Here is a 14,401-nt window from a genome sequence, read left to right on the forward strand (position 1 = left end):
GATCTCACCAACACTACCCTGCAAAGCAGCGAAGTGTCATGTTCGGGAGTGAGGAGAAAAAACTCGCAGAGGCAGTGCGTGTGAATCAGCGAAGAAAAACAGAAGCACCCGAAAGAAAAGGTGCAAAAAACCTGCTTATCATCGCTGATACGCGACTGGACGACGCAACAAAAGGCGTTTGTGTGAAGTGTTTTCCAGAATAGCCTCGTCGGAAAAGTAAAGATTGATCCAGCGAAAAGGCAGCTCATCGAGGAAATCCATATCACTCCCCACCCTCCCCTGGACGGGGCAAGGAGGTGCTGCTGCTCGGCGCAATAGAAGGACGGGGGCCCGTGCAGGGCGATTGTTTTCTTTGTGCTCAACGGGTGCGATCGTAGAAGGCGTTGTTGCTGCCCTGCCAGGGGTGCATCTTTTCCTGTGATTTTAATTCCCGGAGTACTGCCATTTTCAGTGCAATATTAGTTCAGCTCAGAAGTGTGCGCGTGTGTGTGGGCGCGGGTGTGTATGCGTTTAGTTTAAATAGGTACGGTAATGTGAACCCCCATTGCAAGCGAGTGCGAGTTCTTTGTTTACAAAATTGCTCCCCCGTCCTCCCGTTTCGGACGGTGGGCATGTTCGCCATAACCCCTTGTCCGTGGGGCGTGTGTCTTCCATGCTGACAATGGTATAGTGTTACCCAGTGAAATAGCTCCTGCTACCTGCAGGTCTGTGCGTCTCGTGAACCGGAAGTGGCGTGAAGGATTTCCGTTTGGAACTGTTGCGTAGTAGAAATATCAAATCCCCACCATCGTCACCCGTCACCCGTTTCCCAGTGCGACTAACACAAACGTACGTACGGTGCTACAACGCTCCCTCTCTCTCTTTCGCTCTTTCGTACGCGATTTGTCTAATTGACGTATGCGCGCGCGGTCGCTCTCGCTCTCTCATACTCTGTCTCTCTTCTTCCGTCTAACGCTCGAGCAAGGCTTTACAGTGAGCACAGAGTAGGAGCAGCCTCTTGACCAGCCAAGGTCACGAAGCGACACTCCGCTAGCGCACAGGCAGCGTAGGCACGGCAGGCACGGCAGGCACGGCAGGCAGGCAAAGCTCTGCATGTTTACGTTTACGCGATTGCTGGCGATGGTGAGGAAGCCTTCTGGTTTCCCCGTGAACAGTGTGTGTTAGTGTGCGTGTGTGAATTTTCTTGCTAAAGTAACCCCCTCTGCACGATAAGAAAGGGTGCACAATAGGGAAGCGGGTTCACTCAAGGCCATTCGGGAGGGAGGGAAAACTCAGCGATCCTTCCCATCCATCATCAGCGACAGCGCCCAGCGCAGGGAGAAAGTGTCACTACACACACACACACACACACACACACACACACACACACACACACACACACAGATACAACCCACACGTGCCCCACCTGGAGCATCTAGCGCGTGGAACCCTGTTTGACGGTTTCTTGAAGGAGCGAATGGTTTGAAACGCTGGGGACAACAACAGCACAGCAACTGCAACCATGATGCAAGCGGAGGACTCCGAGAGCCTTTCGTGGATCAGTGATAAGGTAAGGACGAAAGGGGGTACCTTTAGGTAAACGGGTTTTTTTTCGTTTTTCACAGGGCAAGCAACACGCTGCACGAAATGCGTCTCGGCGTTTGGCCTACTTTGACCATCCCCCATCGTTACCAACAGCGAAGAACTCCCAGCGTTGTGTGCGGGTGGGTGTGTGCACAGAGAGAGTTTGTGGGTGTGTGCGGTTTTGCAGCCCTTTGTCGAACTTCATGCTACCCTCCCCCCTCCCCCAAAAGGGAGTTTGTTTACCACTGCGTGGTGGTGTGAAGGAATTAAGATAGGCGCTGACCCGTACCGTAGAAACCAATTGAAATGCCTGGTGCCTGACCACACACGATAAAGAAAAACCACATAACACAAACATGTGGTAAAAACGATGCCCCATAAGCAATGCTTTGTGCTGCCGGAGGGGGTCTTAAACAAAACCAGCAGCAGCAGCAGCGTATCCACTGTGCGTTGCGTATCGAGCGCCACGCGCACCAGCCAAACCATCGTTCCCTTCTACGCGAACGCGCTAGCAGCGAGAGCGTTCGATGTTCAAGGACTTTCCGATGGCCAAATGGTTGGTACACACATACACACACCACGCGCGATGGAGTTTTAGAAGGAGGTGGTATGATCGTGCCCCCCCTGCGCTGGTCGAATTAATATTCTACGCATGACATTGATCCTCAACTTTGGTTCTAAAGGCGCTGCAGCGCTTGGCGAGTGTGATGCAAAAGGCGCCAACCACTCATTTGGCGCTGCTTCCGTTTCAACGGGCATCAAACAAATGAACTTACACGAGCGTACGATCAGCAGCTTTAAAAAGCAAACACTTTCCTCAGCAACAATCGGCAGCGCTGAAGCGACCTACTTAGGCGGAATTAAAATTGATTTTTGTGGAGTCGTGGTTCCGAGCAGCTTCCGACAGCAAATGTTGCTACACAAGCATAATGTGAGATCAATAACAAAAGTTATCATGAAACAACAACACAAAAAACGCGCCCTTTCTCAGCTGTTTTGGCTCCGGAACCTTTGTTGCACCCTATCGGAAGTGTGTCTTCTTTCTTGCGTCGCTTGCATTGCTTGGCCCCACCACCCTTCGAACAGGTACATCCGGGGCCCGAACGCCGTTGCACCGAATTGAAAAAAAACGGGGTCAAATGAACGTGTGCCTAGTGTGGTGTACCAATCCTTGTTGCGATTGTTATCGCGCAACAACCGCGCGAGCCTTGCGCGATCGCCGTTCGCTGCGCAATCTGGTGTGGCCCCTAATCGATCCCTCCCCCCCTCCTCTCACCATGGTGGTAGGATCGTTCCCACAAGGAGGGGGGTCTGAGTGTGAGGTTAGCATGTAATCATTCTATTTGTTTCCTTTTCGCGGGGCACGTCACCACACCCCGTGTCCATGAGGCCGTGGGCAGCAGTTTTGATAACAGTAGTAGCAGGTCGTCCGATTGCAAGCGAGTGGCGATGCAAACAGTTGATGACGCAAAAGATTAAAGCTGCGACTTGGGTGTTGATTTTACTGCCTCTAGGGACACCGCCGTGGGTTCATTACCAGCGGTGGGCTCGTTCAACATGGTAGGGAAGCGTTGGGTCTAAATCGTAACCGGTTGGACTCAGACAGTAGAGTTTAGTTATTAAAACGAGCTTTTTTTTATATATTTAACATTCTTTTCTGTTTCTCTCCCTTCGCAGCCACCGACGACGGATGGAACGCTCGCAGTGCAGCCGCCGGATGTGGTGTCCGGTCCGTTCACATCGCTTACCCTCGACATGACCGACACGGACGACATCGACGATCGGCGATCGCCGGCCATGAACGGAGCGGGCGGACCCACCGATACTGCCGGCACCAAGAAGGAGCGCAGCTTCCTGCTAATGGACGAGCAAGAGCGGATATGCGTGCGCTCGGCCGAACAATTCTGCAAGCGGCTGTCCGTATCGCCCGACGCCAAGCTGAAGGTCGTGTCCATCTTCGGCAACACGGGCGACGGCAAATCGCACACGATGAATCACGCCCTGTTCGGTGGCCGGGACGTGTTTAAAACCTCCTCCGAGCAGGCGTCCTGCACGATGGGCATCTGGGCGGCGTACCAGCGGCAAAAGAACGTCCTCGCGCTCGACACCGAGGGGCTGCTGGGGGAAACGGTGAACGAAAACCGCCAGATGCGCATGCTGCTCAAAGTGCTGGCCATCTCCGACATCATCATCTATCGCACGCGCGCCGAACGGTTGCGCACGGACATGTACAAGTTTCTCGGCACGGCGTCGAAAGCGTTCACGAAGTACTTTTCCGGCGCGCTGCAGGCGCTCGATCTGCCCGGTCCGCCCCAGGCGCTCGGGCCCGCCGTCATCATCTTCCACGAAACGCACAACACGGAGGTGCTGAAGGAGGACGAGGATGGAAAGAAGGAGGAGGACATACTGCGCGAACGGTTCGCCAAGCTGCGGCTCGAGCTGAGCGCGTTCAGTTCGCTGCGGTACGTGGGCGTGCGCACCTCGAAACCGCCGACCAACTACGAACCGCTGCGCATGGTGTGGGAGAAGGAGGTGCGCAACACGGCCGTCCGTTCGCCCCGGTTGCCGCGGGTCGTGTTCGAGGCGCTGCTCGCGCTGAACAACAAGTTCAACGGCGAGCTGAGCCCGCTGCCGTTCCACGCCTTCCCGGAGCAGTACTTTACCTGCACGACGTACTGCAAGTCGTGCGACGCCCGCTGCCAGCTGTCGATGGGCCACCTGGAGCTGAAGGAGGACCACCGGTGCGGCAGCACCAGCTGCAAGTACCAGCATCAGCACGAGAACAAGGTGTACCTGTGCAACCGGTGCTACGTGAACGGGCGCCAGGTGGTGGTCAGTATTAAGACGCAAAAGTCGAACGACTCGTCCTGGATGGGGCTGGCGCTGTACGCGTGGAGCGGCTCCGTCATCGAGTGTCCGCACTGTGGGGAGATCTACCGCTCGCGGCAACACTGGTACGGGAACAAGCCGCCGGAGCAGAACGCAGTACGGTAAGCTGTTTCGTCGTGCGACGTACGGGTTGCTTTCCTCTTTTTCCCGCGAGAGGGCGCCCTTACGGCAACGCATGAAGCGTTGCGATAGGGAAGCGTTTTTTTTTTAACGCTTTTGGCTTTTTCTCCCCCACACTCATTTCAGGACGGAAATTGTGCACGTCTGGAACGATGGCGGGCTGCAGCTGCAGGGCCCGACCCATTCGGCCCAGCTCGTGCTGGACGGGGTAGCTTACATCACCGATGCCATGGCCAGCGTTGGCTCACAGCCGACGAAGCTCGTCAAATCGTGGGTAACGGACAAAATACGGCCCGCGTACTGGCGCCCGGACAGTGAGATTATTGTAAGTGCCCTTTGTGGAAAGTTCGTGTGGAAATGGATAGTTGTTTTTATTGAGATTTTCCATTGTCGTCCCAAAAAACAGCACTGCAAAGGATGCATCAGCAACTTCGAGCGCTTGGGTCTGAAGAAGCATCACTGTCGCAGCTGTGGCGAAGGGTTCTGCAACCATTGCTCCAAGCACGAGATGGCCGTACCGAGCCGCGGCTGGAACTATCCGGTGCGCGTGTGCAACAGCTGCTGGAACGACGGCCGAAACGGTGGCACCGTGGGCACGGAAGGGCTGGCCGGTCCGGGGGCAGCCGTGAATGGAATGACATCGAACGGGAACCACCATCCTCACCACCGCCATCACTCGCCGGAACAAACGCACCGGAATGCAGGTAGGTGTGAGACGTAGATAGACAGTGGCATGGTCCGGGAAAATCCTCACCCCATCCCCCCCCCCCAACATTTGTGCAACGTTGCTGTTCAAAATTGTGCTGAATCTGGCTCGACTGCTGCTGCTGCACGATTCTGTGTTTCCCTATTTACTTCTCGATCCGCCGTGCGTGCGATGTGATGATGGTGGCGATGTGTTACACGATGACACGCGATCGTGATTCTCCCTTCACGTCGTCCATCCCGTCCGCGGCACAGAGCGGGAAGAAGTTGCTGACCAAGCGCTTACTGATGAGGCTGACCTCCTCGTGCCGTCTTCTTCTGCAGGCAATAATGGTATCGACGAGGCGAACAACGTGCTGGTGCGGCGCTACGGCGAGGCAGTCATCAACACGATCAGCAACATTGGCGCCGTGCTGGAGTACCCGAAAGGTGTGTGATTATGTGTGTGTGTGTTTTTGTCATGCTTCTAACGTGCCCTGTTTTCGCGTAGATTTTATCAAGGAATCGGCCCGCCCATCCTACTGGGTGCCGGATGCGGAGGCACCGAACTGCTACATCTGCGAGCTGCTGTTCGGTTCGCCGGAAGAGCTGAACGCGCTGGCAGCACTTGCCAGCCAACCTGCCGCCCCAGCATCAGCAGTAGCGCCCCATGCCTCCGGAACATCGACACCGGCGACAGCAGCGTCGCCTGCCAAGCGGAGCGAGAGCGGTGCCGCCGACCCGGTGGCCCGTTCGGGCGGTGGAACCCTACGCACCTCGGGCGGTGGCGCATCCGTTCCCCCGAAGGCTGGCGTTGCTGGTGTGCCGGCGGCCCAACGTTCGGCTGCCGGCTCAGCATCGTACCGTTCGGCGATCGATCGCCGGAGGCACCACTGCCGGGCGTGTGGGAATGCGGTCTGTGCCGGCTGCTCGCAGAACCGTCGGCCCGTACCGAAACGGGGCTGGCTGAGTGATGTGCGCGTCTGCAACAGCTGCTACACGGCGGAAGATTAGGCGCGTTCCTAGGGCGAGCACGTTGCCTGCTACCAGTAGTTTGTAATATTTCTATCAGAGACTCGTTTCCAATCCCCAACCCCACAAACCCGTTCTCGCGGATCGTTGACACCCAGCGTTTAGCAAATTATTAGTACAATTTGTAGCTTGCTTTCCGTTGTCCGCGCTAGCGTGAATGTATGTGAAACCTTCCTGGATATATCCTTCCTTCCAAACAAAAGAAAACACCGCGGCACCAGGCTGCCGCCCCCAAAAGCTCAAGCTTCTTCTCAAGCCCTCTCTTCCCCTGTTTTGCATTTCCACCCGTGTAGGCGGGGGGTTAGTGACAAAACAACAAATGTGTGTGTTTAGCCAAAAGAAAAACAAAACAAACGACAACAACGCTTCAAGCTTGAGGTGGTGGCGACAGCGTGGCATTCTAGGGCACGGCTGCCGAACGACCAAAAATGTGATGATATTTACCTTTGTTTTCAAACACTTTTACTAGCTCTTAGCTTATGAATATTGATAATGATTTTGATTGTTTGTTTAATTTTGTTTTTTTTTTTCCTGTGTACACCTTATTTGGTTCGGCTTTGAAGAGACTGTGGCGCGAAAACGGAAAAGACTCTAGTATTTGAATGAGTGGAGAGGGATTGTTGAAGGAACAGTGTAGTATAGAACTGTTTAGCTTTAAATCGTTTCCGCGTTGATTTGATGCCTTGCTTGTTCAGTTTGTTCATAGATGTTTTGTATTTTCGTAACTCAACTAAACCTGTACTGGCGTTAAAAAAGAGTGATCTGGTGCGTAGCAGGAAAAACAAAGCAGGGCTTTATTAGGTTTGGAAATTTGTTGCACGTTCGCTCGCTTTCTTCATGATGCTGATGCGACACAACTTCGAATGCCATGAGGATGATGGTGACGATCAATGATGCTAACCATCGTACCCTTCGTTTCATCATCCCGAGGAAACCTGAAATGGTTTTAAAACTCTACAAAAAAAGAAACCGCCCGATCGCCCGATCGGGCACGGCCAGAATCAAAATTACCACAAAACAAACCACCCGCGATCATCTTCCTAAAACGAACATATAAAAAAACCAAAACAAAATAACGGTTATGCTGCCATCCGGTATTTATATGTACACCTCAGTACACTGTTGGTGTTGCAATGCACACACAAACACACACAATACACACTCAAAACACATGTAATGAGCATAAGCGATTGAATTTAACTCTCTGTACCATTTTTGCGTGATTAAAAAGAGCACGCGAGTGACACGGATCTAGCCGTGTGTATCTGTTTGCTGGCAAATTACGATAACAACAAAAAAAAAGAACCCCGGGAAGCAAAACGGAGCAATTGCGCCATGGCGCGGCCGCGTAAACATAGTTTATGTGGCGGATAGTGTGTAGTTAAAGTAATTGATATTTCCCCCCTTCTTCCAGCAGAACAACACTCCCGTGTCCCTCCGGCAGTCCTTTCGTGTGGCATCTTACTATGTACTGTACGGACACATAAAACCACATATATATATTGAACAGATATATACAGATAAAGATACATACATATACATATATATATATATATATATTTCGATAACTCTTCAGAAGAATTCGAATGGCACAGTTTTAGAATAAATTAATGGTTTTTCTTTTCTTTATTATTTTTAGCAATAACTTTTGAAAGAAACGGTCAGCATTGGATTTGATTCACTGTATGTACTGCTGTTGTTCCTCTTATTGCTGCAACGTGTCCAGAAAACCGGCTTTGTTTGAGTACTTGTGTTAGTGGGCAAGTTCGCTTCGCATGCTTCCCACAAGTCGGCCATCCATCGAGCTCTGGTACGAAACCGATCGATCAACATTGTTCGTGATGCATAAAAATAGCACCAAGCATGATCGGTGCGACAATCGATCTAATTAGTTGAAAACAACGTCAAGCGACGACAACAGCAGCGCGTGTCTATTTTAGGAATTGGAAAACTTAATTTCATTTTTCTTTGCAACAATGATTGAGTTTATTCTACTGTCGATCGCTCCCCCCCCTCTCTCTCTCTCTCTCTCTCTCTCTCTCTCTCTCTCTCTCTCTCTCTCTCTTTCTCTCTCTTACCCTACATAAGGATTATGCACTTTATTGCGATTACTTAGGCTAATCTGTGCCAAGTACGTTCGGGCATTATGCTAAGCAAAAAAAAACCAAAAATAACTAAAACTATTTACACGTCCATGCTGCCGACCCTGCTCAATCATCACTTCAGGTACATCTGCAACCCGGCCGGCAGTTCGTAGTTGTTCGCCTCGAGCAGATCGGACAGCTTGCGCGCGAACTCGGTCGTGATCTTCAGCTCGTCGCCCTCGTCCAGCAGCCGCTGGAAGAGCTGGACGGCCGCTTCGCAGTTGTTGTCCCGCACGTACTGCCCGAGGGCCAGCTGCAGAAAGTCGGACTCGCGCACATTCGCCAGCCCCTTGGCGCACTTGGCCAACCGCAGCACGGGCTCGAGCTTGCCGCTGCCGACGAGAAACTCGCACTGCGTGAGGATGTACTCGTGGTTGACGCGCACCTCCGGATTGATAAGCATGCGGCGCAGCTGTGCCTCGGTGCCGCCGACCGCCAGTGCCACGATCAGCGTGTTGTTCGTGTTGACTGGCCCGTGAATTTGCGACACGATTTGGATCGTTTCGCTAAGCAGCGCTTTGGCTTCGGCTGGTGAAATGTCCTCCTGCTGCTGGCCGTTGGTAAGCTCCACCAGCAGCGTCATGATTTCCAGCTGCAACGGTGTCCGCCGTTTCTCGGTGGCGATCCGTTTGAACTCGTCGATGGCGGCCCGCCGGTGGCCGGCCAGCAGGTACTCGCGCAGCACCGGCCCGAGCAGTGCGTTGTCGTAGTTACAGTACCCGAGCTGGACGAGCAAATCGAGCAGCTGTTGGGTGGTGTTGGGAGAGGCACTTCCACCCTGCTCGCCTTTGGCGTTGGCCGCCGCCGCCCACTGTGCCGTGTTGGTGAGCAGATTCCAAACGTTTTTGCTGGTGGAGCCTTCGTCGGCGCCGCGCAGCTTACCACCGCCGGCTGCGCGTTCGCGCAGCACCTTCTTCGCACCGTCGAGCTGGCCGCGCTCGACCAGCAGCGCCGCGTAGTCCAGTATCTTGTGCTCGTCCACCACGAAGCCGGGAAACTGTTTGCGCAGCTGCTCGAGCGTGCGGCCGGCCTGCTCCGGGTTGCCCACCTTCGTGTACAGCTCGACCACGGACGCGAGCATGCCGGAGCTTTGGTCCACCTTCGCCTGGTCGCACTTCTGCTTCAGCTCGAGCGCCCGCTTGTACCGGCCCTCGCGCACACTGAGCTGCAGCAGGCGGCGCAGCACGCCGCGCGTATTCAGCTTCTTCTGCTCGAGCTCCACCAGGTGGCACTCCAGCTCGTCGTAGCTCATGTCGCGCGGATGCACACCGATCGTGTCGAACAGCTCCTTCGACAGGATGGTCAGCTGGTCGTCGGTGACCTTCTTCAGCAGCGCATCGGTCGCTTCGCCCTCGTTCGCACCCGTTGCTTTCCCCGCACGCCCGAAATGGTTCTTCAGCACGCCGGCCGCCATGCGCGATATCTTGATCTCGAACCGGTCGAACTCGGCGAGCAGCGCCCGCAGGCTGGCCGCGTCGTGCTTGCTCTTCTTGTTGCTGATCAGCTCGAGCAGCAGCTGGCCGGCTAGATCGTGCCGCGTGTCAGCCGACCGTTCGCCGATCGCGCGTATAACCTCCGCAAGCTTGCGCTGGTGGGCGCCGGAGCGGTTCACGTTCGCTTGCAGGATCAGCGGCCACAGGAGCGTCTCCGTGTCGAGCTTGGTCGGGTAGAGGCGCACAATCTCGAGCACCTCGTCGAACCGGTTCTGGTAGAGCAGGTGCGATATGAACGGTGTCATCAGTACGGCCGTCCGTACGCCGCACGCTTCGAAAATCTTCAGCGCCGCCCGGGAATCCTTCAGCGTGAGGGCCAGCTTGGGCAGCACGTACTGGGTGAGCGTTTCCTGGTCCGGGTCCACCTTCAGCTTGCGCATCGTCTGCAGCACCCCCAGCACGCCCGCCTCCCCATCCGTCTTGGTGCGCTGCATGAACAGTGGCCAGAAGTAGTGCGGGCGCAGATCTTCGAGCGGCGCGAGCGCCGCCAGCAGCCGCGCAAAGTACGGATGACCCGCCTTGGCGGCGCACTCGCACGCGACCTGGTACGCGCGTGCATTGCGCTCCGTCTGTACCAGCCTTTGCAGGAAGCGGTTCAGCCGATCGAACGGCACATCGTTGCGCAGCATCTCCACCATCAGGAACGTCCCGTAGCCGTCGGTGTTTTCGTTCGCCCGGAACTGCGGTGCCGGCAGGTCGTCGAGCAGTGCCATCATGCCGTCGAGATGGCCGGCCCGCACCAGCCCGCTCAGCACGTTGCGCAGCACGGGATGGATCCGGCCGTCGCCGGTCAGCTCCTCCGGCAGCAGCTTCAGCAGGGCGCGCACCAGCTCCGGCTGCACCTTCGCACCGAGCGCGAGGGCGAGCAGCTCGAGCACGTGCCGCTCCTGCAGCTGCGAGCCCTTTTCGCGCACCATCTTCAGCACCCGGTCGCCCATACCGTCCTCGAGGAAGGCAATCATCAGCTCGCCGTACGTTTCGCCGTTCGCCGACACGCTGCTGGCGCTCATCGTTTCCAGCACCATCTGCACGCCGTCCAGATCGCCGGCCCGGCCGTACCCGCGTATCATCAGGTTGATCACGTCGACCGTCAGCGGCAGGTTGCGCTCCTTCATCATCTCCCCGACGAGCTTCATCTCCGCGATGTCTCCCTTCTCGGCCAGCACCCCCAGCAGCCCCCGGTACAGGTCGGCATCCTTCTCGACCGTGTCGCCCATGGACGCGAGAAACGCCGGCACGTCCGTGATGGTGCGCTCGTTCTCCCGGTACACCTGTAGCAGCACCTTCCAGTGTTTCTGCTGCGGTTCGCCCAGATAGAACCAGAACTGCTCGAACACCTTCATGCGCGTTTCGAGCGTTTCCGCACAGAGCAGGGAGCCACAGCACTGGAGCAAAAACTCGTACGCATCGGCCGGTATTTCGAACGGTTTCGCAAGCAGTTGGTTCAGCTTTTCCAGCTGCACTCGCCGGTACACGATCGCATCGGACCGCAGTTCGTCCACCAGCCGTACACTGTCGACCGGCTTTTGCTGCTGCTTGCCGGATGGCGCTTTTGCTGCTCGATCGGACTGGTGGGCCGTTGATTCCTGCTGCTTCGCCGACGGGACCGTCTGGCAGTGGCGCACGGACTGGGACAGCAGTCTGGCAAACGGTACGGTGTGTTGCTGCAGCACTCCGGCACCGTAACACGAACCGGCGGCAGCACACTGTAGGGCGGCCCGCTGGCACACCACCACCCGCCTCAGCAGGGTCACTCGAAGGTGATTCATTGCGGTCTGAAAGAAAAAGCGAAAGAACAGCACTCGGTCACGAAAACGGACGAAACGCAAAAGTCGCTCGCCCGGTGCAGCGCGCGCTCGGAAAGTGATTACATGAACGTGTGCAAAAGCTGCTCGGTCGAGGCCGCCGGGGGTTGGTTTGTTTTGAATCGCGCACCACACTGACAGCTAGAAACGTCAGTGTCAGCTGCCACAGCGCGACTGTGTGCGTGTGTGTGCGTGAGACGTCGCGTCCCGGTGTCGGACAGAGCACGTGGTGATGTAAACAAACCGATTGTTTGGATTTGTTTTGTGGCGAGGAGAGAAAAAAAGTTGCGTGAACTTTACGCTAATTTGTGCCTGCGGAAAGGTAAGCAAATGGGAAAGAATGATCAAACACTGCATTGTTGATGGTAATGAGAAGTTTCGTTGAGAAGATCACGATTTTTCAGGTCACGCTTGGAAAAGTGTTAAAAAGAAGAGCAAGAAAACGAATAAATGCGTTATATAAATAGAAACCAAAGGAAAAAAATGAAAAGAAGCTAGAATGATGTCTTTCCCCCCTACAAAGACCAGGGTGCAGCATTTTTTCACAAACTACAGGCAAATTTTCCGCGAAGCTTGCCATTGTTTGCTACGCTGCCCCCGCCCGAGGCAGGAAAGTGAAATCCGAATGAAACGCTCCATTCAAAAAAAAAGCTGCATCGCTTTTCATTCAAAAACACAGATCCGCCATCCGCCCGCGAATGACATTACAGTGCTGTGCCGGGGGTGTGTGTACGTGCCGCCGGTGCCAATCTTTCTCACAGTGTGCGTGTGCGTGTACTCCGTTCCTCTTGATCGCGCACCGTACAGAGGCGATACACGGGGCCACGGCTTTATTTACCGCTCGGCACAAACGCCACCCGGATCGTGAACTCGGTTGTGCGGCTGCTCTCGTTTCTAACTATTTTTTCTTTCTTTCTTTGTGTGTTTGTTCTTTCTACGGACGGACGGACGCTGTGCAACATACACAAACGACTCGGAAACGCGTGGGACGGGCCAGGAAACCGCTAACCAACACGCTCTCCCGTCGTCTATTGCGTATCCGCAAACCACAGTGCGGTGTGATTGTGCAGAAAAAAGGAAGTGTCTAGAACTGGTAGTAGTAGTAGGCTGAGGACGCGTTCTGGCCTCCAAAAATCGCCCTTCCCGTTTTTGTGTGCGCGTGTGTCTGGAAAGTGAAATCGAAGCAAGCCCAAACACCAAACCCAAAAGCTTCTCCCATGGTGTGTTGAGTGTTGGGCAGGGGCGGACCTTTGGACGGGATTGATTGCGGGACCATCGCGTGGACAACGCGACCGTGCCGTGACTGTGTGCGCGTGTGTGTGTGTGTGTGTGAGAGAGCGTGTGCACGTTGGTGTGAATTTTCTAGCCGTGTGGGCTACAGTGTACACGTCCGCGTGGTTTTCCAGCGGAAGAAACCGGGCGTGCTGCAAAGTTAGGGGATTGCATTACAATTACTGTACGCACTGTACTTAGCGTGGTGTGTGTGTGTACGACTGGCTTGCCGAAGAACGTCTGGCAGTTATCAGGTAAGAGTGTTCAATACTGGTGTGTGCAGTTTCTCACCCCCCTGCGTGCCCAATCATCTAGTTTGTATCTAACTAAACTTTCATTCCCACCACCCCGGCCCCCTCTACTGTGCACAAGCGTATCTTTATCGAAATGGGTTAAAACGGCGTCGACCCCCCCCCCCCCCCCCCCACCAGTTTCCCGTAAGGGCTCGTCAGCAAACTACGCAACGAAACACACGTTCGTCAATGATGATGGGTGTGCATGTGTTGTTATGGGTTCAGGGTTTGCTTCTTCTTTGCCGCAGCTGCCCATAGCAACCAATCCATCCATGGGTGAGGCGTGTGTGTGTGTGTGTGAAAGAGAGAGAGCGAGAATGTAGAGGAAATAGTAGTTTCTTCCACTACCACGAAAGGTAGCTAGAGAAGCAGTGGTAGTAGTGCCGTTGGGAAGCTGATCATCCCCCTTTCCCCCCGTTTAATGCACATTTCAATTTGATTCCCCGTGATGCATTCCACTATCATCGGTTTCCCCCCCGTGGGGGGGGCTGATAGCTTACAACAACAACAACAACAACAACAACAACAACAAAACCACATCCGAAACCCTGCCCACATGTGTGCCCGTGTGGTACGTGTGTGTGTGTGTGTGTGTGTGTGTGTGTGTACGGGCTGCGACCTGTGGGGCGACGGCGGAAGAGCATGTGATATACACCGGCCGCCATTACACCCGAACGTTTGGTTTAACAAAATCCCCTCACCATCAACCTCCCCTTGCTGTGTGTTGTGGGAAGGGTCCCCCCTTGTGGGAAGGGGGGGGGAGTAGAGATACAGCATAAATGAACCATTTCAGGCGGCGCCCCCCCCCCCTCGCCGGTATTATTTTCGGGTACAATCGAACGATACACAGAGAGAGAGAGGAAGAGAGAGAGACAGAGAGATGCAGTGTTGTGCGGAGGGGGGCCATTTTTTGGGCCCCCTTTGCTCCCCTGTGTACAGTACCAGCCACGTACTGGTGGCGTAGAACGCCACCACCTCCACCACCGCGCCTGTGTGTGTGTGTATGTGTCCTTGTGGGGCGCAAATCGTCGGCAGCACAACTATTTGAAACGCGCACCGCAACAAAACGCACAGTTCGTTTGCGTAAAAGACGCGCGCCCCGGGGC

The 14,401-nt window shown here is 54.9% G+C and overlaps 3 protein-coding genes across 4 annotated transcripts in view; 2 read left to right on the forward strand and 1 right to left on the reverse strand.

Annotated features, from left to right (window-relative positions):
- The first annotated feature begins 20 nt into the window (after positions 1 to 20).
- On the forward strand, positions 21 to 7,917 carry LOC120961594 (zinc finger FYVE domain-containing protein 1-like). Of its 2 annotated transcripts, none has more exons than XM_040385419.2 (6): positions 21 to 1,549; positions 3,241 to 4,553; positions 4,699 to 4,897; positions 4,979 to 5,276; positions 5,533 to 5,706; positions 5,768 to 7,917. In XM_040385419.2, exons 1-6 carry the CDS (start codon positions 1,502 to 1,504, stop codon positions 6,268 to 6,270), a joined length of 2,535 nt encoding a protein of 844 aa, XP_040241353.2. In that variant the 5' UTR covers positions 21 to 1,501; the 3' UTR covers positions 6,271 to 7,917. The 2 variants fall into 2 exon arrangements, with proteins under 2 accessions (XP_040241353.2, XP_040241355.2); XM_040385421.2 differs by having other exon boundaries at positions 22 to 1,549; positions 5,602 to 5,706.
- On the reverse strand, positions 6,823 to 11,886 carry LOC120961592 (leucine-rich PPR motif-containing protein, mitochondrial). Its single transcript, XM_040385414.2, has 2 exons — positions 11,797 to 11,886; positions 6,823 to 11,700 (listed from the first exon to the last, which is right to left on the reverse strand). Exon 2 carries the CDS (start codon positions 11,692 to 11,694, stop codon positions 8,506 to 8,508), a length of 3,189 nt encoding a protein of 1,062 aa, XP_040241348.2. The 5' UTR covers positions 11,695 to 11,700; positions 11,797 to 11,886; the 3' UTR covers positions 6,823 to 8,505.
- A 722-nt stretch (positions 11,887 to 12,608) lies between these two features.
- The window catches only part of LOC120961588 (serine-rich adhesin for platelets), an 83,100-nt gene continuing 81,307 nt past the window's right edge, over positions 12,609 to 14,401 (forward strand). Inside the window, exon 1 of the mRNA XM_040385392.2 lies at positions 12,609 to 13,256. The gene's annotated coding sequence lies outside the window, so the exon portion shown is untranslated. The remainder of the gene's footprint in view (positions 13,257 to 14,401) is intronic.

Source organism: Anopheles coluzzii, chromosome 2 (genome assembly GCF_943734685.1).
Source record: "Anopheles coluzzii chromosome 2, AcolN3, whole genome shotgun sequence".
Taxonomy (NCBI): Eukaryota; Metazoa; Arthropoda; class Insecta; order Diptera; family Culicidae; genus Anopheles; species Anopheles coluzzii.

Coding starts and splice junctions, on each gene's coding strand:
- LOC120961594 (XM_040385419.2), top strand. CDS start 1,502: ATGATGCAAGCGGAGGACTCCGAGAGCCTTTCGTGGATCAGTGATAAG. Junction 4,554..4,698: donor CCGGAGCAGAACGCAGTACG/GTAAGCTGTTTC, acceptor CACTCATTTCAG/GACGGAAATTGTGCACGTCT. Junction 5,707..5,767: donor CGTGCTGGAGTACCCGAAAG/GTGTGTGATTAT, acceptor GTTTTCGCGTAG/ATTTTATCAAGGAATCGGCC.
- LOC120961592 (XM_040385414.2), bottom strand. CDS start 11,694: ATGAATCACCTTCGAGTGACCCTGCTGAGGCGGGTGGTGGTGTGCCAG.